This window comes from Dasypus novemcinctus, chromosome 10 (genome assembly GCF_030445035.2).
Source record: "Dasypus novemcinctus isolate mDasNov1 chromosome 10, mDasNov1.1.hap2, whole genome shotgun sequence".
In the NCBI taxonomy this organism is placed as follows: domain Eukaryota; kingdom Metazoa; phylum Chordata; class Mammalia; order Cingulata; family Dasypodidae; genus Dasypus; species Dasypus novemcinctus.
Genome location: NC_080682.1, coordinates 101,535,147 through 101,560,629, shown reverse-complemented (window position 1 = coordinate 101,560,629; position 25,483 = coordinate 101,535,147). Strand labels below are relative to the sequence as shown.

The window sequence follows — 25,483 nt, the reverse complement described above, 5'->3', positions numbered from 1 at the left end:
CTTCCCATTTGGCAGGTAATATAATCTCCATTTTGCAGAGAGGAAACTGAGGTTCAGAGAGAATTCCAAGATTGCTGCAAGAATCAAACCTAAGTCCCTCCCTCTCCAAGACCCATACTCTTTCTACTCTGCAAAATTTACCTTCATCCTCTTCTCTACTTTCCTCTCCACATATGGCTCCTGATTTCCTCCATAAACTTCTCTTTACGCTGATCTTCCCAGAATCACATTAACTAACACCTGTCTCCTCTAAAGTTCACGAGAGCAAGGGCTATATTGTGCTCATCATTGTATCCCTAGGGTGTGAAGAAATGAACTGCCTTTGCTAAGGTCCTCAACTACCTGCTTATCACTAGATCAAAGTACTCATCTCTTTGACCCATCAGAAGATTTAACATAGCTGACAATGCTGATCTTCTTAAAACAATCTCTTCCCTTGGTTTTGGTGAACCCACTCTCTCCTTGTTTCTCTCCTGCCTCTCTGATCCTGCATGCAAATCCAATCATCCAATTTTTCTTACACCTGTCTCCCTTTTTTCACAATTACTGTTACTATTAAGGTTCAGGCCACCATTGTCTCTCATCTGTAAGTCTCCTCATGGATCTCTTGGCTTCCAGGCTTGTCTTTCTCTAATCTACACTATACTTACTATGACTGAAACATTAATATGATCTTAACACAGCTCTGCTTTGGATTCTTAAACGGATACAAACTGCCAAATGCAGAAGTTCAAATTCATTATCATGACAGTCAAGGCCTTTAATGATCTGGCCTCAGCTTATCCTACCAGTCTCATACCCTACACACCCATGTGATAGTGAGCGTAACTGTGAGACTGACAAGTCACACAGAATCAGGAAGGAAGCCCCCTTTGTGAGGGGAGGGATGAGGATTTCTCAGCAGGGCCCTCTGGCCGTGCCTTTTGGAACAGAGTTGGCAGGTGCTGCCTGATTTCCTTGGTCCTGGCCCCATAGATGATGGGGTTGGCCAGACATGGAAGCAGCAGGTAGAAGGCACTGAGCAGGTTGTGCACATCCTGGGAGGCAGTGTGGGCCACACGGTAGACGATGGATGAGGATATGGAGGAGGAGTGGACTGTGAAGATGACTAGCAGGTGGGAGCCACAGGTGTTTAGGGCCTTGGAACGTGCTCGGCCTGATGAAATCTTAAACGCAGCATGGATGATGCGGGAGTAAGAGGCTGCAAGGAGGAGCATGTCTAGGACTCTGTTGAAGATGCGGATAATGAGTCCCACAGTCTTGTTGAGGGAGATGTCCCCACAGGAGAGCTTCATCAGGGCCATATGCTCACACGCAAAGTGGTGGATGATGTCTGAGCGGCAGAAGCGAACCCGGGAGGCCAACCCCACCACTGGAGCCACAACACATATGCTTCTGGCAGCTGCCATCACCACCAGGCCAGCCAGCAGTTGGCCTGTCACTATCTCTGGGTAGCGCAGTGGATAGCAGATAGCAACATAGCGGTCTAGGGCCATGACCAGAAGGATGTTGCAGTCAAAGATAATGAGGAAGTAGATGCAGAACATCTGGACCAGGCAGTGGGTCAAGGAGATGTGGTTGAAGCGGGTGGAGAAGCTGAACAGCATGGTAGGAACCACAGTGGTGGCGGTACAGAGGTTGACAGCAAGAAGCAGGGCAATGAGTATGTACATGGGCTGGTGCAGGCTCCTCTGGATTGTCACTGTGTGGATGATCAGGGTGTTGGCAGAGAGGATCACCAAGTAGAGGCAGAGGAATGGCAACACAAGGAGGGTGCGGGATTCCTGCAGCCCTGGGAAGCCCACCATGAAGAAGCTGGTGTAGGACATGTTGGAGCTTCTATTGCTCCACCCTGACATCTTGCCCGGAAAGCAGGATGCCTCTGGGAAGTCAAAGGGACAAAAAGCCTAGGGCGTTTTGTGCCCCAGATCCTAGTCCAAACCTCACCGGGCTGGACTGGGTGCTTTGATCTCCATGAATCTCTAATATTCCTAGAGACAAAATGAAAAGTTATATTTCACCATTTCATGAGCGTAATCAAAAGGAATAACATTTCCCCAAAGCTCCATCTTGTTCACTTTGCTCCTTATTTCTATTAACTGACATATTCCTTTATTTCTTCCTTCACATCTTTATTGAGCACATACTTTGTGCCAGACCATAGGTAGGTGCATGGGATACAAGAATGAATATCATTCTCTCTTCCTTGTTTGAGTTCACATTCTATTGAGCAAGTTAAAAATTCAACAGTCAAAATACAGAGTGTAATAATAAGTAAAAAAGCTATCTTAGGGGCAGCAGCTGGGGCTCAATCAGTTGGGCTCCCACCTGCAATATGGGAGGCCTTGGGTTCGCGTCCCAGGGCCTCCTTGTGAAGGCAGGCTTGCCCGCACACTGTGGAGCGCTGCCCGGCCCGCAAGCATTGCAGGAGAGCTGGCTCAACAAGGTGACACAACAAAGAAGGGAGACAAGCAAGAACACAGAAAAGTGTGCAGCGAATGGACACAGAGAGCAGACAGCAAGCAAGCCACAAGGGGGGAGGGGAAATTAAATAAATACAGACACAGAAGAACACACAGAGAATGGACACAGAGAGTAGACAGCACACAAAAAGCCGCTAAGTGTGGGGGGTGGGGGGATTAAAAAAAAGGCTATCTTAGTTTTTCCGTTGTAGCTGTGGACCAAAAACTCCAAGTACAAAATAAAATTGAAACTCCTACTCTCCAGTTCTTCCTGCTTGCCCATGGCAACTAACAAAATGGTTATGATGGACCATCCCCTTCCCCAAAATAAGGAGTGTCTTCAGCTGCAAGCAAAACAAGTCCACTCCTCTGCCCTCTAATATCTACATACCTTCTCAGCCTGAAACAGAGTAAATATCCTCAAACCCTCCAGATTGAGGAATGAACAAAAGTAAGGAGGAAGTATAACTGCTGACTAAAGCAAATTTGTAGTTCTTACCTTGTGCTGAGTAACTTTTAACACTGATCTAGAGGCCATGTGACAAAGGAATCCAGTACTTTTTTTTCTCTTTATTTATTTTTTTAATGTTACATTAAAAAAATATGAGGTCCCATATACCCCCCACCCCTCTCACCCCACTCCTCCGCCCTTAACAACAACCTCCTCCATCATCATGAGACATTCATTGCATTTGGTGAATACATCTCTGAGCAGCGCTGCACCTTATGGTCAATGGTCCACATCATAGCCCACGCTCTCCCACAGTCCACCCAGTGGGCCATGGGAGGACATACAACGTCCAGTAACTGTCCCTGCAGCACCACCCAGGACAGCTCTAACCCCCGAAAATGCCCCCACATCACTGGCAGCCGCATCTTTGGGGATAAAGCATAGCCTGATGATGCTTTTATTTGGACATTTTTATGGCCTTAGAACTGTAAGATTTCAAGCAAATAAATTCCATTGTAAAAACCAAAAAAACCCACAATGATATAAAAATACATTTTCAAATAAAAAAGAGATGCCAGAGGGAAGGAGGGAGGGAAAGAGAGAGAGAGAGATAGAGAGAGACAGAGACAGAGAGACAGACAGAGACAGAGAGAGAGACAGAGACAGAGAGAGACAGAGAATGCTTTTTCTCCCATTGCCAAGGTGAGGTTCTAGGTCACTAGGAGGACTATAAAGGCTGACGCTGAGAACTTGTTGAGCCCCTTAGCCCAAGACCCACCTGGAGAGCTTAAAAAGGTAAATGTGTAGATTCTGAGAACGTCTTTGAAGAAAGCTGGCATTTTTCTTCCCCCAAATGGGGGCGCAAATGATGCTATCCCCTGACTCAAGCCAGTGAGCGGGGCTTTCAAATGTCAAGCAGGGTGTTTGTAAGTTGCCCCTGCTCTTTGGACAACACTGGAGGCTGGTGTTGGAGCCAAGGCTGAGGGAACTAAACATGAAAGGCTGGGGCTGCAGCGCCCGGTGTCAGGGCCAGGAGACGGGGAGCGATAGGAGCAGCACTGCCACCTTTGTCCTGGCTTGCGCACCTCACCCATCCTAGTCTTGTAGGATCCTGACCTTATTTAAATTTTTGATAATTTGTTCATCATGGATTTTTTGCATTGCCTTTGATTTTTAAAATATTTCATTAAACTATTAATTATCTTCATTGCTGAGTTTTCTGGCATCTCTTTAAACTTTGCCACACTTGCCTCACCCTAAGCCTGGCCCCAGCCCCTGGTCACAGGGTGACCATGGAAAGTAACCAGGCAGCATCTTCCTTGAAGGTTTTCCCCAAGAGAAGGTCTGTTCAAGTGGGGTTTAGGGCCTGGAACCAAGGGGACGTTGTCAGCAATTCACCAGATAAGTTCATTGCTCGAGAAATGTATCCCCAGTACTGTCTGCTTTAAGCATCCACCAAGGCCAAGATGGACCAGTGCTGGGTCAAACGAGATCATTCTACCCCAGACTTATTATCCATTGTTCTGACTGGTGAGGTAAAAACCATGGGTTGTAGACTAGGGAGAAGAAAGAAAGCAGAAGGAAAAGAGTCAGTATAAGCTAATGAGACATCCATTTCTCAATCTGGACATCTTATCTGAAGGAGTCACAAATAGTGGTGGGTGGTAATTCTTAATTTCAAAGTTGGAATTTTTATAAGTAGGTGGGATCGGCTATTTGAATGGCTAATATCAGCTGGTTTTTCAAACTAAAATTGACCCAAGGACTTTTAAATGTTGCTTAGGGATTAGTAAAATCAGAGAAAATTCTCAAAATTTTGTCCAAGGAGCCCCACAGAGGAGAGTAGGCAGAACAAATAAGCTCTTCTTTGGTTCCCTCTTTGGAGTGCTGCCCTTCTAATGTAATGCTACAAGTAAAAGAGATGCTATAAAGTAGTTTTGTATAACCAAGTATACAGGTATTGTGGATAATATTGGCTGCCTGGTAATTGGCAGAACAAGCAGAGATACATCTATGAGGAAAGCCAAGCAAATAATTGGATGAGTTCAGGTATGCTGTTTTCTGCCAGTTTTAGCAAGCTTATAAAAATATAACTGATTTGTAGATATCTATGGATCCCTTTTTTTCTTTTTTTGGTGCTTTCACAAAATCTTTAATAATATATTCTAGATGTTTTATAGGGATCAGCTTTAAGTTTGATAATGTGTAGTTGACATTAATCTCTTTTTTCCCATTTTGTCAATATTCAGTTTTTCCCAAGAATTCTCATGGAGGGAAATCTCCAAAACATCTTCAGATTCTTTCAGTGAGCACAAGTATTTTGTCTAAGCTAGAGATTTGGATTTAATTGATATTGTCAGACACTCTCTTACAGTCTTTCACCTTGGTAGAAAGAGGCTTTTATTCAATCAAACCTCTTTGTTCTGCTTTTTCTGGTTTCCAGGTATTTTCTCATGATATAGAGATGGAAATAAAATGGAAAGCAAGACATTCCTCTGTTTTTTCTTACTGTTGTTCCAATTGTCCAAGATCCAAAGAGCTCTTCTTTTTTTCCCTTTCCCTCCTCTCCAAGAATTGACTGAAAACCCCATTCGGCCCTCTCAGGCTGAAGAGCTGTCTGGCCAAGTCAGGCATCTGGCCTGCCCTCCCTAGGGACCGTCTGAGGCTGTCAAAGAAGTGGGAGGGGGAAGGTATGAAGTGGGGACCCTGTAAGCATGGCTGAGGCAGATGGCCCTGACCTGGGCTGACTGTGACGGGGAAGTATGGAGAGGTAGGAATTGTCCAAATCTCAACAAATGTTTGCTGGTGGACAACCACAGGGGTAGGAAGCAAATTTTGGTCGCTCTGGTTCTAGTCTGGTCTCCAACTCGGTTCATAGGATTAGAGAACCAAGAAGACAGAGACTCAAGACTCAGAATTTGAGAACCATCTAGCCAAAAATTTATAAAGCAAGTCTGAGAGGATCAGAGATGGGGAGAGAGAGATAGGAAGAAAGCATGGATTCCCACTCCATGCCTATTGTTCCACACACTTTTCTAGCTTAGGGTACTGTAAGAATGGTGATACCATTAACAAACAAAATTCCAGCAGCTGGAAACATTTTCATGTGCCCTGGGATCCTTCAGTCCCTGTGCCTACCTCAGCTCCTACATGCTTCCGCCAAGAGCCTCCCCCCACCCCAGGCTAGCCAAGCACTAACTTACTCACCAGAACTTAAACAGGATGAGAGTACTAAGAGCAGGCCAGTCTAGGCCTGGGTCCCTTGAATACAGTTAAAGCCCTCCTCTTCCTCCCTGGAGGAATCCTGGAGTTTCCTCCCAGGCTCTGCCTTAGCCAGTCAGTAGGGTCCCAGGGGTGGCCAGAATGAGAGCATGTGTCCTCAGTGCCCTGAGGCTGGCGAAACAGCACGAGCAGAGAGCAGGGCCTTGGTGTGACCATTTTGGGGGGACAGCAATGAGGGGGCCCATTTGGAGGAGTAGGGGGCTCCTTCTCCAGGACTCCTCTTTGAGCCTTGCTCTCTTACCCCTCATCCTTTCTAGATGATCTCACCCTCTCCATGGCTCCTGCCTTTTCTGGGTCCTGTTGACCCACACATCTCTACCTATAGGCCTGATATTACCCCTACATCCCAGATCATGTATTCAACAGCCCATTAGTCAGCTCTAACCTGATGCCCCAGGGAAAATTCCAAATAAACATGTCCCTAATTGTACTCTTGCCTTCACACCAAAATGCTTTCACCCCTTGTAGTCATATTTTGATAGTGTTTTCTTGTAAAACAAACACTATCAAAAATACGACTACAGTTTTATTGAGTTGCAATTCATATGCTGTAAAATTCACCCTTTTTAAAGTACACAAGTCAGTGGATTTTAGTATATACACAGAGTTGTATAAATATCACCACTCTCTAATTTTAGCACATTTTAATCATCCCCAAAAGAAACCCTATACACATTAGCGGCCACTTAACATCCTTCCCCCACTCCAGCCCTGCGTATCATTGAATCTACTTTTTATCTCTATAGATACTGGAGTATTTTGTGACTAGCTTCTTACATTCAGTATGAAGCCTTCCTAATGTGCTGTAGCTGCTGGTCTTTCCAAACCTTTACTCTCAATATTGTTGAGAACCATGGGCCAGCTTCAAGTCTTGGATTGGAGGTGGGTGTATGTTGTGGAAGCTGAAGTGGAGGGGTAGGTTAGGTCTGGTTGGGCGGCTGAGTGGTGGACTGCGGGGGAAGTCACGGACACTCAGTGGTCATCTCCTAGTCCTGACTCAATCCCCACCTCCTTTTCTATTGTGCAACAGTATTTCAATCTGTTTCTATTCCACAACCCAGGAGAGATGTTAGGTCTAATAAACAGATTGATCAGAACTTAAACATGGAAAAACAGCCCCAGATGCTTATCAGGGCAGAAATCTCAGTGGCAGGGCCTCTTCCTCCCCCCAAAATTTGTCTGACCATTCACCTGACCTGAGGAGTTTCCATTTTGGGATCTCTTTCCCTACTCTTTTGGACCCTTTGTGCTGTGGAAGGAATAAAGTGGTCATTTGCTGAAAGTTTCTGTTGTGCCTAAGCCTGTGTTCCCTTGACACACTGTGTAGCAACTCGCTCCCCACTTTAGCTTGACTCATTTCAATTTTCTTGTCTTTGAGATCACTGATTCTTTTTTCTGCCACCTTCAGTCTGCTGTTGAAACCCTATAGGGAATTTTTCATTTCAGTTATTGTGTTCTTCAATTCTAGTATATTTGTTGAGAATCTCAAAGAGATTCTGTCTTAGTTAGGTAAAGCCTTCCAATGCAATACAACATAAATGGGTTGGTTTCTATAATAGGGATTTATTAGTATAAAAACTTACAGTTCTGAGGCTATAAGAATGTCCAAATCAAGGCATCATCAGAGATGCTGTCTCATCAAATCGAAGCTGGGGGCATCTGGGCACATGGAGGCATCATCTAAAGATGCTTTCCCTTTGGAGTTCAGCTATGGGTGAACAAGCACCTTTATGGCAGGACATACAGGTGGCCCACTAGTCTCTCTCCCCTCCTCTGGGCCGCTCTTGTCCAGCTTTGAGCTGTTCCATGGGTCTAGCCTCTTGGGAGCTTCATTGCTTCAGCTCTGGGCTGCTTTGCTGGTTCCATCCTCTCTGTCTTTCAGGATTTGCCTGTCTTTCTGTGGCTTTGGGTGATCCTGGAGTCCTCTCTCTCATGGCAGAGTAAAATGACAGGCTTTTTTTCTGTATTTCACTAAGTGTTTCTTCCATTTATAAATGATTCTAGCAAGAGGGCCAAGAGGTACCCTAGGTCATGCCTCGCTTAAGTACTCTAATCGAAGGCCCCCAACTGAATTCAATCCAATGAAAGGGTCACACACCCACAGGAATGGATTCACCTCAAGATGATCTTTTCTGGGATTCACAAAATCTTCAAACTGTCAGAGTTTCCCGTATTGTTCATTCTTCATTTTCCTCATATCATTTAGTTTTTTTCTCTGTGTTTTCCTTTATCTCCTTATGCATGTTGAAGATCATTTTTTAAAAGTCTCTGGTAACTCCAAATTCTCGTCCTCTTTGTTGGTAGTTTTGAATTTTTATCTTGTTCCTTTGGATGGGCCATCATTTCCTATTTCTTTGTCTTAAAATCGTTCATCGTGCAATGTGCATTTTAATATTTTAAAGGGTTAACTCTGGGATTTGGTCCCTGTCCTGTTTCTGAAGTTTGTATTCGGCTAGTGATATGACAGAGATTTCCTTGATTGCCAGGAGCTAATCAAAACAAACTAAAGCAAAAAGCACTTTTCACTGTCTGGTAGTTGTATCTACTTTTTTTCTTTTTAGGGATTTATTTATTTATTTATCTCCCCCTCCCCCCAATTGTCTGCTCTCTGTGTCCATTCACTGTGTGTATTTCTGTGTCTGCTTGTATTCTCATTTGGCAGCTCTGGGAACTGATCCTGGGACCTTCTGGAGTAGGAGAGAGGCAATCATTCTCTTGCACCACCTCAGCTGCCTGGTTTGCTGTGTGTCTTGTTGTCTCTCCTCTGTGTCTCTTCTTGTTGCATCATTTTGCTGTGCCAGCTCTCCACATGGGCCAGCACTCCTGCGCAGGGCAGCACTCCTGCTTGGGGCAGCACTCCTGTGCAGATCAGCACTCTTCATGGACTGTCACTCTGCGTGGGCCAGCTTGCTACACGGGCCAGCTTGCCTTCACCAGAAGGTCCTGGGCATCGAACCCTGCATCTCCTATATGGTAGATGGGAGTCCAATTGCTTGAGTCACATCCACTTTCCAAGTTGTGTCTGCTTTGATTGGTGGTATTCTTCAGTGCTTAGCCCTCCTATCAAGAATATCAGCTCAAGGTAAATGGGAAATGCAGGGTCTTCTCTGTCTTATCTGAGCCTGCATGGAGCCAGAGCTGAGGTGTCTGGTTCTTTTCCTGGGCTTGTGCTTCCTAGAGGCCTTAGGAATCCTCCCCATTTACAGTTTACAGGAGTCTGAGTGCTCCCTCAATTCCCTTTGAAATAGAACTCCTCCCTCTCCCATGTGCTGTCTTGAGTGATTTAGTGCACGTAGTCTTCTGATATATAATGAAGGTAGGCCTGTGATATAGTTTAACACATTCTACTGTCCTCTGTAATTCCTGTAATTTGGTAGTTGAATCTAGAGGCTTGCACAGATACTGTTTTTTGTTTTTTTTGTTTTTTTTTATGTGGCAAGATAACTTCTTGTATTCTTCATCAGGAGGGTCATATTGTCTGGTTGTCTCCCATTTTCTTATTTTTTTCAGCCTTCGATATTCAATGCTTGGTCCCTTTAATTCATTAGGGGTTGCAAAAATAGTGGTATTCCGATTCTATCATTCTTTCTTCATTTATTTGTTGTAATGAGAAATAAAAATTGGTTCTCTAGGATCCTCCAAAAATGACCAATTACGTTTTACTTTTATGTAATTTTGAACCATGGAATTAAACATACGTGATGTGTTTCAATCCATTGCAGTTGTTTGATTCTCAAATTGGGAGCCTCTTCAAGTTGGCTCTTAAATTATTTAGCTGTAATCCTAGTAAACTTTGACAGTGGTTTCAGACTTACCTTATACATTTCTTCCTTAAGACCTGAGATAAGTCATTTCCCCCCCCCCCGCCCAAAATCCCTAGTTTCTTTTCATGGAAAATAAAATGCTAATGCCATAATCTGGTGCTAGGAATTTATTTTATTTTTGAAGAGTACATTTTAAAAGTATGATGTATGTTATAAATACAGCAATTGCATGAACTATATAGGTCCAATTTAAAAATTATTTATATATCAAACATCCATGTAACCACCACCCCAGGTCAAGAAAAACATTGCCAGAACCTCATGCAGCTCTCTGTATCCTCTTTCCTGATCATAAGCTCTTCTTCCCTAGAGATAACCACCTTTTGGACTTTTGTGATAATAATTTCCTCGCTTTGCTTTGTAGTTCTGAAACTATGTATAACTTCCTGTACAATACATTTTCATTTTGCATATTTTTAACTTTATAAAAAGCCAAACATACAATATGAATTCTGTCTGGCTGCTGCTGCTTCTTCCCTCCTCTCCTTCTCCTCCTCCTCCTCTTCTTTACAGTTTAATTGAGGTATAGTTGACATACAATAAACTGCACATGTTTGAAGTATTTTGAAATAATTGGTAACTTTTTGTAACTTTCCATTATTGATTTCTAATTTAATTCAATTTTGGTCAGAGAAGATAGTTTGTATGATTTGAAAGCTTTTGTATTTGTCATCTAGCTTGGTAAATTCTCTAAGTGCTCTTGAAAAAAATGTGTATTATACTGTTGTTCAGTGGAGCGAGTGTTTCATAAATGTCAGTCAGGTCCAGTTGGTTGGTAGTTTTTCTCAAGTCTTTTTTTTATCTTAACTGATTTTCTGTCTACTACTTCTATCAATTATTGAGAGAGGGATGTTGAAGTCTCTGACTATAAATATGAATTTGTTTATTTCTCCTTTCAGTTTTATTAGTTTTTGCTTTAAGCATTTTGAACCTCAGTTATTAGCTGCATGATTATCTATGATTGTAATATACTTTTTTTAAAAGAACAGCTTTATTGAGATAGAATTCATATACCATAAACCTACCCCTTCTAGTATTTTTTAGTGTATTCACATGATTGTGCAACCATCACCATTATCTAATTTTAGAATATTTTCATTACCTCAAAAAGAAATTCCATACCCATTAGCAGTCTATCTCCATTGTCTTTCCCTTCTCCCCAGCCCCTAACAACCATTTATCTACTTTCTGTCTTTATATTTTTGCCTATTCTGGACATTTCATATGAATGGACTTATACTATATGTAACTATTGGTCACTGGCTTTTTTTCAATTTGCATGTTTCAAGATTCATTCATATTGTAACATGTATCAGTATTTCATTCATTTCTATGGCTGAATAATATTCCATTGTATAAATATATGGCATTTTATTTATCCATTCATCAGTTGGTGGACATTTGTTTTTTTTTTTTCCTAATTTCTGGCTATTATAAATGGTTCTACTATGAATATTCATGTACAAGTTTTTGTGTGGACATAGGTTTTCAGTTCTCTAGGATATATATCTAGGAGTGGAATTGCTAGGTGTTATATACTCTTGATGAACAGATCATTTTTTCATTATAAAATGATACTCTATTCCTGTTAATATTTCTTACCCTGAAATCTATTTTGTCTGATTCGAACATAGCCAGTTCAGTTTTCTTTTGATTAGTGTTAGCAAGGTATACTTATCCTATTATCTTAATTTTAACCTTTTTGGTCTTTACATTGGAAATGGATTTTTGTAGACACTATGTAGTTGGGTCTTTCATTATTATTTTTCAGTCAATCTGATAATCTCTGCCTTTTAAAATTTGTGTTTTTAAGCTATTACATTTAATATGGTTATTGATATGGTTGAGTTTCAAGTCTACCATCTTGCCATTTGTTTTCTATTTGCCTCATTTGCTCTTTGCTCTTCTGTCCTCTTTTTCTATCTTATTTTGGGTTAATTAAATATTTTTTAATGATTCAATTTCATCATCTTTGTTGGCTTAGTAGCTGCAGCTTTTAGTTGTGTTTTTTTAGTGGTTGCTTTAGTGGTTTCTTGCACATCTTTAACTTATCATGGTCTTTCTTCAAGTAATATTATACTTCATGAATAGCATGAGATCCTTACAACAGGATACTTCCAATTCCCTCACCTGGCCTTTGTGTAATTGTTGTCATAGGTTTTACTTCTACATATATTATAAACCCCACAATACATTGCTTTTTAAAAAACCAATTATATCTAAGGAGATTTAAAAAAATAGTTTTGTGAAATCCATTCATGTTGTTTATTTTTATTGTTTAGCATTCTAATATATGAATATACCATGATCAATTTATCTATTCTTCTACTGAAGGACATTTATGCTGTTTCTATTTTTTCACTATTAAGAACAATGCCACTATGAATATTCTTGTACATGTATCTTGATGAATATGTGCATGAGGGGATTTTCTGGGCTAGTGGGTATGCATTTCTTCAGTTTTACTAGATAATGGTAAAATTATAATTTAACCAGTAGTGTATGAGAGTTTTCATTACCATGTACTGGGAAATTGTTTTAATTCATATGTAAATGTACTATGTCTACATGATAGATATGGTGAGTTGTATGGTGCACACCCTGAACATCTGTATACGAGGGGCCAGAGGTTGAATACCATTTGCTCTTGGGCTGTCTGTCTTTTTCTTATTGATTTGTAGTTGTTTTTACTATAGTCTAGATACTAGTTTTTTATCAGTTAAATTTATTGCAAACATCTTTCCTAAATCTGTGGCTTGCCTTTTCACTCTTCTATGGTGTGTTTTTTTAATTTTTCTTTTAAATCAGAGCTATGTCTCTCACAAAGGGCAGTTTTGTGTAAGTTTCCAAAAGTTTTCCTCTCTGAGGGATGGCTTTCCAAGTGGAATTTGGACTGAATTTCATCTTCCACTTGCTTTTGTCAGATGACTGTGCAAGTCACTGCAGAATCAAAGTGATGGCTCTACATTTGATTACCAAATATTCTTTAATTTCTTTTAATGTGGTTGAATGTATCAATTTTTTCCTTTGTAATTAGTGCTTTTTGTGCCCTATTTAAGACTTCCTTTACCCAGATACATTGAGAATATATTCCTTTATTATCTTATAAAAGCTTTATTTTTGGAATTTAGCATTTAGAGTTACGATTTCTTGGGTATTTCCAATAAATATTTAACATATGCAATGCATATCATATGTAACATCATTCCACCACATAGCCTCTTCTTAGGTGTGGTAATATAGAGTTCTCACCACAATTTCAGCAAGTTAATACATCACATTCATACTTTGTCTTTGTTTTCCTATGTCTGCTGCTTTTGTTTCTGGATGACTTTGTAAGCTTTATAGCTTTATTGAAGATTTAGGAGATCACCAGGAGGGACCACATTATAGAATATATATACTTTTGCCATTTCCTGGCTTTCCTTCCCACTTTCCTCATCTTCCTTTTCTCTAATAATGGAATATTTCCTTCATTCTTCACAAAGAATAGTTCCTCCCATGGTTAGATTTTTTTTGACAATAAATTTTGAGATAATTGTACTTAAAAATGCTGCAATAACAGTACAAAGAATTCCCATACCCTTTACATTCAGGTTACCCAGTGTTAACATCTCAAACAACCACAGTGCAATGATCAAAATCAGAAAATTAACATTGACAACATATTATTATGTAATTTACTACCTTTATCCAAATTCTGTGAAATGTCCCATCCAAAGTCGTACCAAATGTTGGTTTTAGTTAACATACCTCTGTAGTGTCCTTTAATTTGGAACACTTCCTCAGTTTTTCCTTTTCTTTCATGTGTTAACTTTTTAGAAGATTACAGGTCAGTTGTTTTGTAGATTATCCCTCAATTTGAATTTGTTTCCTCTTGATGAAATTCAGGTAATGCATTTTTCTTTTCAGGAATAGCAAAGAAGTGATACTTTACCATCTTCATTACATCATTTCAGGAAAAACATGATATTGCTGTATATATCTACTGTTATTGATGGTGTTAACATTGATCACTTGGTTAGGAGACTGCCTGATTTCTCCTCTATGAAGTTTACTTTCTTTAGAAAGTTAATAAATACCTTGTAAGGGAATATTTTGAGACTGTACACATATCTTGTTTCTCATCATACTTTTGCCCACTAATTTTAACATCTTGAGGATTCTTACCTGAAATATTTATTATTGTGGCCTTTGCCAAATGGTGAATTCCTCTTTCTATTTTTTCTTGTACATTTATTAATTGGAATTCTACTTTAAGGTAGAACATTCCCTTTCCATCCATCCATCTGTCTTCTGCTATATATCTATCTATCCATCCATCCATCCATCCCAGTATGAACGTGTGGATAATTATTTTATTCTAAAGGTTACCATCCATTACTATAATTATTTATTTTGTTGCTCAAATTGTACCTGATTTGGCTATTATTAGGAACCCCTTCAAATGGTTGCTCTACCCGTTTGACTAGTCCCTATCATCTTTGAGCATGTAGTTATTCTTTTGGCACTACAAAATACTACAGGCTTATCATATACCCCATTCATTGAAAAGTGGTATTTAATGGAGTAGGTCCTATTGCTTCTCTCAACACCTTCTCTCTTCAAGCAATTATCAATGTATTTTCTGCAATAAACAGTTACTTTCCTCTTCCAAGAATAATGTTTATCACTTACCCCGGTATCTTTAAAATACAGTCTCTTCCCTTATAGAGTTCACAATTAATCAGTTGAAAAGACATTTGCCTTATACATACTAATACAGTGTAATAAGAAAGATGAACATTTATTATAGACATGCAGTGTATAAAACTTTGTTTGGTTATTTTATAAGTTATCTATTGTCATAAAACTGCATAATAAATGACCACAGAAACTCATTGACATATGACAGTAAGGATTTGTTGTTCACGCATCTGGGCTGGGCAGTCTAGTGGCTCTGCTGACTTTGCCTGGGCTAGCTTACATTTCTAGGTCAGGTGGCTGTCAATTGATCTATGTTAGAAATGGCTAGGATGGTTGGGCAACTCAGCTCTACTACATGTGTCTCTTTTATTCCAGCAGGCTAGCCCGAGGATGTTCTCACGGTTATAGCAGAGATGCACTTTTTCAAGTCCCTGCTTTTCATGGGTAAGCTCAGAATTAGAGTCTATTTTACCAGCCTCATTCCACTGATGCATCCCTAATCTGTGCCACATATTTTAGATTTTTGTTATAGCAGCACCCTATTCCTGAAACTAATTTATGTATCACTTACCCAATAATATGTACCACTAAATTGCCTGGTAACAGATTACTGCAAATTCTCAGTGGCATACAATGGTAAGTGTTTATTGCTCACACATTTAGGTGATTGAGAAGTTGGTTCTGTTGTTTTGGCAGGTCTTGTTCATAAATATGGATATTGGATGGCTGATGGCTGATCTAGGCTGGCATTGGCTGGGATAACTGAGATGACTTGGATCTGTTCCATGTGTCTTTCATCCTTCTGTGGTTAGACTGGGTATCTTCTCATGCTGATGATGGTAGAGGTGCAAGACAGCATGCAGAAACATTCAAACACTGTTGATATCTACTAATCTCCCCTTCACCAAAGAGAGTCACTTGGTTGAACTCAGAATATGAGTAGGGCAGGTATTACAAACTTACATGGCAAAGTGTATGGATACAGAGAGGAGAGAAGTATTGGGATCTTCACTGCAATATTGATCACAGGACTTATTGTGGGAATATCCTGACTGAAAACAATATAATGCCTTTCCGGTCTCCCTTTACTAATGTCTTTTCTTTTTTTAAGATTTATTTATTTATTTCTCTCCCTTCCCCCCTCCCTCCCCCAGTTGTCTGTTCTCTGTGTCCATTTGCTGCGTCTTCTTCTGTGACTGCTTCTATCCTTATCAGTGGCACCGGGAATCTGTTTCTTTTTGTTGCGTCATCTTGTTGTGTCAGCTCTCCATGTGTGTGGCGCCATTCTTGGGCAGGCTGCACTTCCTTTCGCGCTGGGTGGCTCTCCTTACGTGGCGCACTCTTTGTGCATGGGGCCCCCCTATGCCGGGGACACTCCTGTGTGGCAGGGTACTCCTTGCGTGCATCAGCACTGCGCATGGGCCAGCTCCACATGGGTCAAGGAGGCCCGGGGTTTGAACCGTGGACCTCCCATATGGTAGTTGGATGCCCTGTCCATTGGGCCAAGTCCGCTTCCCCTAACTTCTTTTCAGTGTGGCAGGAAATGTACAAGAAATAGACCAAAGTCCTTCTCTCCTTACCTGCACAATGGTCCAGTCAGCCCTCTGCAATATTATCCATTTCCCTGTTTTTCTGAGAAATATTTTTTGAAAATATATCAAAAATTATTAAACTGTTTTAAAAAATATTTAAAAATTCTCAGGACTAAACCCACCTTTTTATATTAATCTTTGTGATTTGGGACTGGGACTCTGCAACCTATATTTATCTTTTGTCCACAGAGTTGGTTACATTTTCCTAATAAGGGACACTAGAGGAAGATTGGATAGCGGAAGGAGGGCAGAATGGACTTGCTCCTTCCTGTTCACGTATTGTTTCTATTAGTAAGGCTTTTACATTTACAGAAATTTTTTCCCAGTTTTTGGCTTCTCTGGGCTCTCCCAGAATCAGCCTCACTGTACCCCCTCAGACAAGCACCTTCTAGGCAACTCATACCACCCACTTCAACAAGAGGTATGCATCCTAGCTTTGTGGGGTCTTTGCTCCAAACTCCTAAGGTACAGCACTAGCCAAGTAGTATACCCTTCTCCTAGTTCTGCGTCCCAGCTCTACAGAGCTCTTTGTCTGAGCTCCTGAGGTATCAGCAGCCTCCTAGTTAGAGGTCTGAGTCCTAGCTCTGTTGGGCCTTTTCTTCAAACTTCTAGGTTCTAATGATCTCAATCTCTTCTCTTTGCTTCCTGAGCCCTAGGGTTTAGTAGCTGCTTCCTGCTGTCTCAGTGTTACCTCAAGGTTTTTCAATCCCTTGTTTAATTCCCTAAATTAAATTCTCTGTTGAAATAACCAGTATGGTATCTGTTTTTTGACTGGATCCTGAATGATGCAGGTTGTTTGGAGACTGCTAAAATTTCATACTGGTTTTCTCTTTAAGAAAATTTTGAAAAGTTCGAACCGGGAAGGAATGAGAAAAGATCCCCTGTGCTCTTTCGGGTTTAATGTTAATAATTCTGTGACAGCAGTGCTCAGAGGCAGTGCTCTGCCTAGAGTTTGCTTTTGTTTTTGCTCATATGACCACCAAGTAGCTCAAATTTTAGTATAGCTGGGTATTAACCTAGTTCTATTGGACTCCAATGCTCATGCTCTTTTCTCATATTAAAAGGTCTCCTTAGGTGCTGGCAGGGGCAATGATGGAGAAAACAAGGCACTGAGGGACTAGACAGAGAGCATTAGTATAGAGATATTTAGTCATATTTAGAAATCATATCTGGATGTCTTCAACATTTCTGGAAGAAAGCTGTGTCTCACTTTGCAGGGAGTAGCCTCAGATTGGAGTGTACTGTGACTCTCTGCCTCCCTAATATTATCCCTAGGATTTTGTTATTTCACTGAATTTAATTAAGAAACATTTATTAGACCCTTTTGGAAGCTTGTATGTTTCTTTCTGGTAGAGAAAAGGAGTGGAATAGCAATGGGGTTCTGGTAGTGTATATCTTTAGACCAAAGAAGTACCCTCAAGATGAGGGCAATTTCTTTCCCAAGTATGGAAAACATGCTTCATTCATCATTCTGGTGGTCCTCTAGGGACCATAACTCCTCCATCAATCTGGTTGCTCCAAGGACAGAAGCACTAGCTTCCTTTTGCGTCTCCCCTTTGCACATTGGCAGACTCTAATCCACTCAGAATACTTTTATACTATTGTATTTTACCACTCACAAAGACATTATAAATGTATCTATTTATTCTCTTTGTGCATTCCCCACCCCATGTTTTCCAAGGAAAAATTAGGGAAAATGCCCCCACCACACACATGTCTGCTATACTTATTTCATGCTGCTAATCTGAAACAGAACTGATAGAAAATACAGAATATTGGTTGAGAAAATGAGATAGTAAGTTAAAGTGGAATTCATAAAATAATCTCAAACTGCCACAGAACTGGAGCCCACAGTAACAGAAATGAAAAATTCCTTAGAGGTGTTCAACAGCAGATTGGAACTGGCAAAATTTGAAATCATCCAGTCTGAGGAGAAAAAGGAAGACAGAATGCATAAAAGTGAACAGATCCTGAGAAGCCCATGGGATAACATCAAGCTTACAAATACACATACTACAGGAGTCCCAGAAGAAGAAGGAGAGAATATTCTAAGAAATAATGGCAAAATACTCCCTAAATTCAAGAAAGGAAATGAATATGTACCTCTGGGATGCTCAATGATCTCCAAATAGCCCAAATAGACCCACACCACAGCATATTGTAATCAAACTGTCACATGCCAAAGAAAGAGAATTCTGAAAGCTGCAAGGGGGAAGGAATATGTCACATACAAGTGAGTTTCAATAAGACTAAATGCCAGTTTCTCATCAGAAACGATGGAGGCAAGAAGGCAATGGGAAGGCACATTTAAAGTGATGAAAGCAAAAAATTGCCAATGAAGAATTCTATATCTGGCAAAATTGTCTTTCATAAATGAGGGAAAAATGAGGACATTCCAAAATAGACAAAAGTTGAGGGAGTACATCACCACTAGACTGGTCCCAAAAGGTGCTAAAGAGAGTTCTGCAGGTTGAAAGGAAAGGGCAATAGATAAGGGATTGAAGCTGCATGAAGAAATAAAGGTCTCCAGTAAATGTAAATGACAGGGGTAAATAAAAGTACCAGTGCTGTTGTATTTTTGGTTTGTAACTCCACTTTTTATTTCCTACAGGATCCAAAAGGCAAGTACATAAAATATAATGGTAAACAATGGTTTTGGACTCATAATATATAAACATGTGATTTGTTTCATCAACAATATAAAGATGGGGCAAACCCAGAGGAATAGGAACCTTGCTTTTTGTATGCTATTGAAGTTAAGTTGGTATCAAAGTAAAACTGGACTGTTCTAAATTTAGGGTGCTAAATTTAAGTCCTATGTTAAGTACAAAAAAATATGGGAGAATATGTAAGCTTGTTGAGGCTGAAATAGAGTACAGGTTGCCAAGGGGTCAGTCAAAGGGAATGGAAAGTTAATGCAAAATGTGCATAGAGATTTTTTGGTGGAGATGGAAAGTTTTAGTCATTGAAGTTGCTGAGGATACCACAACATAACAAATGTGAATAACCCACTGACACTTTTTGAATGTAAAATTTAAAAAAAAGACAAAAAAATAAGTCCAAAAAAAAAAAAATCCCACTGAGTTGTATGCTTGAGAGTGGTTTAAATGGGAAAGTTTATGTTGTATATTTATTGCCATAATTTTAAAAGAAAGAAAGAGCAACTAAATAGACAATGACAAATAAATGCAATACATCATCCTGGATAGGATCTAGTAAGTGAGGAGAGAAGAGTCAAAAGGACATTATGGGTCATATGAAAAAATTTGAATATAGACTGTAAGCTTATATAAGTTTTAAATTTCTTGAACTTGATAACTGCTTGTAAGCTGGATACATAGGTGAATACCCTTGCTCTTAGGAAATGTACATAACAGGATTAGGTGTTCAAGGCTGTAGCAGTTTGATTTGGTAATGAATTCCAAAAATAGATATTAGTTTATGTTTGTAATCTGGTCTGTACTGGGGTGTGATTAAGTTATGATTAGGGCTTTGATTGGGCCATGTTATTAGGGCATTGAGCCCCCACACCTTGGTAGGTGGGGACTCACAGATAACAGGCATGGCAAAGGACAGAGTTGAGGGTTTTTGATGTTGGAGTTTTGCTGTTGGAGTTTGATGCTGAAGCCTTAAGCTGGAGCCCTGGGAAGTAAGCTCACAGAGGAAACAGAAGCAAGCCACAGGAAGAGAGGAACCCTGAACCCAGAGAGAAGCAAAACCCTGGAAGGGAGGAACCCAGGAAGCTTGAACCCTTGCAGCCATCAGCAGCCATCTTGCTCCAACACATGAAAATAGACTTTGGTGAGGGAAGTAACTTATGCTTTATGGCCTGGTATCTGTAAGCTCCTACCCCAAATAAATACCCTTTATAAAAACCAACCAGTTTCTGATATTTTGCATCAACACCCCTTTGGCTGACTAATACAAAGGTGCATGTTATATACAACCTATACTCAAGTGGTCAGAAATTGTATTGATAGATATCTGGGTAGATTGAGATATATATATATATAAAATGATGTGATGATATGACAAATGTGGCAATATGTTAAAATTGGCTGATCTGGATATTTGGGGGCATAGGGGCATGTTGGAGATCTCTGATGAGATTTGTGTTATTTTTGAAACTGTCCTATAAATTTGAAAGTATTTAAAAATAAGTTTAAATTGGAAGGAAATGACAGGAAACTCTGAATTTAAATGTGTTGTAAGAAATAATCTCGGAGGCAGACTTGGCCCAATCGATAGAATGTCTACCTACCACATGGTAGGTTTGCAGTTCAAACCCCGGGCCTCCTTGACCCGTGTGGAGCTGGCCCACGTGCAGGGTGCTGATGTATGCAAGGAGTGCCGTGCCACACAGAGTTGCCCCCTGTGTAGGGGAGCCCCATGCACAAGGAGTGCGCCCTGTAAGGAGAGCTGCCCAGCATGAAAGAAAGTTCAGCCTGCCCAGGAATGGTGGCATACACACGGAGAGCTGATGCAGCAAGATGACGCAACAAAAAGAGACACAAATTCCCGTGCCGCTGACAACAACAGAAGTGGACAAAGAAGAACACGCAGCAAATGGACACAGAGAACAGACAACTGGTGTGGGGGGTGGGGGGGAAGGAGAGAGAAAGAAATAAAATAAATCTTTAAAAAAAAAAGAAATAATCTCTTGTAAATAACTTCTCTCCTTGATATTTCTCTCAGAATCCGGATGACCACATCTTGACCCTTTGGTAATGTTTTTTCTAAATATATCCCCACTGTTTTAAAAATTATGGCTTTTCTAATTTTTGGTCTCCTTCCTTGCTCATCACTGTCATCTAATAGCCTCAAGATCTTTTCTCCATTTTCACAGAGGACATTGACTCAGGCTATCTTTCTTCTCCAGTGCCTGCCATTCTTTTCAACTACAGAACAGTTATTCTTGTCAATGATCTATTTAACAACATTGTTTGTTGTTAATGGTTCTTCTTTTTAAAAAAAGTTTTATTTATTTATTTATTTCTCCCCCTCCCCCTCCCTCGTTGTCTTCTCTCTGTGTCCATTTGCTATGTGTTCTTCTGTGTCTGCCTGTACTCTCATTAGGTGGCTCCAGGAACCAATCCTGGGACCTTCCAGAGTGGGAGAGAGGTGATCATTCTCTTGTGCCACCTCAGCTCCCTGATCTGCTGTGTCTCTCATCGTTTCTTCTCTGTGTCTCTTTTTGTTGTGTCATATTGCTACGCCAGCTCTCTGCATGGGCCAGCACTACTGCATGGGGTAGTACTCCATGCAGGCCAGCACTCTGCGTGGGCCAGTTCACCACACAGCCCAGCTTGCCTTCACTGGAGGCCCTGGATCTCGAGGGCATTGAGCCCTGGACCTCCTAAATGGTAGATGGGAGCTCAGTTACTTGAGCCACATTAGCCTCTCTGTTTAATGGTTCTCAATACTGGTGACATATTCTTTATCCAGTCCAGGTCACAAATATCCTGGTCACACCTTGGATCATCTCCCAGAATTATACCACCTCTGAAGTCCTGTTTTTTATTTTATTTATTTATTTTTATGCTCTTTGTTTTCTTTCTTCCCCACCCCTTCCCCCTCCCCCTCCCCCACCCTGCTGTTTTTGCTGTCTGTGTTCATTCACTGTGTGGTCTTCTGTATCTATTACTCTTTTTGTCTTCTCTTCTCATCTTTCTCTTGTAGGATTCATTGGGATTCGATCCTGGGGACCTCTGATGGGGAAAGTGGTTCCCTGACAATTGTACCACCTTAGTTCCTAGTCTCTCCTGTGCTTCACCTTGATTCTCCCCTTGTCTTTCTTTTGTTGTGTCACCATCTTGCTGTATGACTCACTTGCATGGGCACTGGCTCACTGTGTAGGCACTTGGCTCACCTCAAGGGCCCTTAACTCACCATGTGGGTGCTGGTTCGCCACGTGGGCACAGGCTTACCAAAATGACACTCATGCAGGCACTTGGCTTGCCATGTGGGCACTCAGCTCGCCACGTAGGCACTCACATGGACACTCGGCTCACTACGTGGACACTATGCTCATCACACATGCACCCACATGGGCACTCAGTTCAACAGGCAGGCACTTGGCTCACCACGTGGACACTTGGCTCACTGCAGGGACACTCAGCTCACCATGTGGGCGCTGACTTGTCGCACAGGCATGCTTTCTCTTCTTCTTTTTCACCAGGAGGACCCAGGGATGAAACCTTGCTCCTCCCATATGGTAGACAGAGGCCTTATCACTTGAGACACATCTGCTTTCCTCCTGTATTTTAGTAACTTTATTTCCAGCATCTTATTTATTCCTTTCCCCTGTAACTAAACTTTTATACCTCAAGCTGACCTCTAAAACTTTTGTGCTTCCATATTTCAGAAACCTCTTTTTTCCATTTCCTTCACACACTTGGATTTCAGTCATCATAGTGGCTCTCTCACCAGCACTCTGGTTTTTCTACTGTTCCCTTCTGACAATTGGATGAAAGCTGTGCCTGCACTGCTAAGTATCTCTGCAGAAACAACACAACTGTACAGTTCTGTGCCTCTCTTTGCTCCTTTCTTTCTATATCAGGAAAGAAGGGTCCCTCTTGTCTCAAGACTCAGACTTTGCTCTCGTTCCCCTATGGTACTACATTTAATCAATTATCCCCTGGCTTTCTTCCTGCTTTGGCCCCTCTCCTTCCCAGTTGGCAGGTAATATTATTATCTCCATTTTTCAGAGGAGGAAACGGAGGTTCAGAGAGAATTCCAAGATTGCCCCAAGAATCAAACCTAGATCCCTCCCTCTCCAAGACCCCTATTCTTTCTACTCTGAAAAGTTTACCTGTATCCTCTTCTCACCTTCCTCTCCATATATGGCTCCCTATTTCCCCCATAAACTTCTTTTTTCCTGACCCACTCAGAATCATGCTGACTAACACCTGTCTCCTCTAAAGTTGACGAGGGCAAGGGCCATATTGTGCTCATCACTGTATCCCCAGGGCCTGAAGAAATGAACTGCCTTAGCTAAAGTCCTTAACTATCTGCTTATCACTTCATCAAAGGTCCCTTAATTCTCATTCCCTTTGATTCCCATCAGAGGATTTGACATGGATTTAACCACTCTGATCTTCTTAAAACATTCTCTTCCCTTGGTTTTGGTGGGCCCAATCTCTCCTTACTTTCCTCCTGACTCTCTGTCCCTTGTATACAAATTCAGTTATCTGATTTCTCTTATACCTGTCTGCCTCTCTTCACCACTGCTGTAACCAATAAGGTTCAGGTCATAATCATCTCTCATCTGTAACATCCTTTTAATGGATCGCTTGGCTTCCAGCTTTGTCTCCCTCTAATCCACACTCTTCTGTGACTGAAACACAAATATTATCTTGACACATCTCTGCTTTGAATTCTAAAATGGCTACAAACTGCCTACTATAGAAATTCAAACTCATTACCATGACAGTCAAGGCCTTTAATGATCTGGCCTCAGAGTATCCATCCAGCCTCATACCCCACACACCCATGTGATAGTGAGCATAACTATGAGACTGACGAGTCACACAGAATCAGGAAGGAAGCTCCCTTTGTGAGGGCAGGGACGAGCATTTCTCAGCAGGGCCCTCTGGCCGTGCCTTTTGGAACAGAGTTGGCAGGTGCTGCCTGATTTCCTTGGTCCTGGCCCCATAGATGATGGGGTTGACCAGACATGGAAGCAGCAGGTAGAAGGCACTGAGCAGGTTGTGCACATCCTGGGAAGCAGTGTGGGCCACACGGTAGACGATGGATGAGGATATGGAGGAGGAGTGGACTGTGAAGATGACTAGCAGGTGGGAGCCACAGGTATTTAGGGCCTTGGAACGTGCTCGGCCTGATGAAATCTTGAATGCAGCATGGATGATGCGGGAGTAAGAGGCTGCAAGGAGGAGCATGTCTAGGACTCTGTTGAAGATGCGGATAATGAGTCCCACAGTCTTGTTGAGGGAGATGTCCCCACAGGAGAGCTTCATCAGGGCCATATGCTCACACGCAAAGTGGTGGATGATGTCTGAGCGGCAGAAGCGAACCCGGGAGGCCAACCCCACCACTGGAGCCACAACACATATGCTTCTGGCAGCTGCCAACCCCACCATACCAAATAGCAGCTGGCCTGTCACTATCTCTGGGTAGCGCAGTGGATAGCAGATAGCAACATAGCGGTCCAGAGCCATGACCAGAAGGATGCCGCAGTCACAACCAATGAGGAAGTAGATGCAGAACATCTGGACCAGGCAGTGGGTCAAGGAGATGTGGATGAAGTGGGTGGAAAAGCTCAGTAGCATGGTAAGAGCCACGGTTGTCGAGGCACAAAGGTTTACAGCTAGGAGCAGGGCAATGAGTATGTACATGGGCTGGTGCAGGCTCGTCTGGGTTGCCACCGTGTGGATGATCAGGGTGTTGGCAGAGAGGATCACCAAGTAGAGGCAGAGGAATGGCAACACAAGGAGGGTGCGGGATTCCTGCAGCCCTGGGAAGCCCACCATGAAGAAGCTGGTGTAGGACGTGTTGGAGCTTCTATTGCTCCACCCTGACATCTTCCTCTGTGAAGTCAAAGGGAATAGCAGGCCTGGTTTCAATACCAGGTCCTTGAGTGCCCAGCCCCAGCCTCAGCCTCATCAGGCTGAACTGGATGCTCTCATTTCCATGAGTTTCTAATATTGCTAGAATGAAAATGAAAAGTTACTTTCACCATTTCATGAACAACTTCAAGAAATAACATTACCCCATAACCCCATCGGGTTCATTTTGCTCCTTGTTTCTATGAAGTGACAGATTGTTCTTTTCTTTCTTCTTTGAAATCTTTATTGAGCACATACTATGTGCCAGATCATATGTAGGTGCATGGGATACAACAATGAATAACATACTGCCTTCCTTGTAGGAGTCCACATCCTACTTAGAGTTTAAAATGCAACAGTCAAAATACAGAATGTAAACATAAGTTAAAAAGACTATATTAGTGTTTCTAATTTAGCCGTGTACCAAAAAATAGAACAAAATAATAATGAAATTCCTACTCTTCAGTTCTTCAGGCTAGACCTGGACAACTGACAAACTGATGATGATAGACCAGCCCCATCCCCAAAACAAGGAGTGTCTTCAACTTCAAGTGAAACAATTCCACTCCTCTGCCCTATAATATCTATATCCCTTCTCAGCCTGAAACAGAGTGAACATCCC

General features: G+C 41.5%; 2 protein-coding genes across 2 annotated transcripts; both read right to left on the bottom strand.

Annotated features, from left to right (window-relative positions):
• Nucleotides 1-854: 854 nt before the first annotated feature.
• On the bottom strand, nt 855-1,859 carry LOC101424460 (olfactory receptor 52K1-like). The gene has a single exon (XM_058306351.1). The coding sequence runs from the start codon at nt 1,857-1,859 to the stop codon at nt 855-857; it is 1,005 nt and encodes a 334-aa protein (XP_058162334.1).
• A 21,973-nt stretch (nt 1,860-23,832) lies between these two features.
• On the bottom strand, nt 23,833-24,837 carry LOC101424020 (olfactory receptor 52K1-like). Its single transcript, XM_004476757.1, has one exon. The coding sequence runs from the start codon at nt 24,835-24,837 to the stop codon at nt 23,833-23,835; it is 1,005 nt and encodes a 334-aa protein (XP_004476814.1).
• Nucleotides 24,838-25,483: the final 646 nt, after the last annotated feature.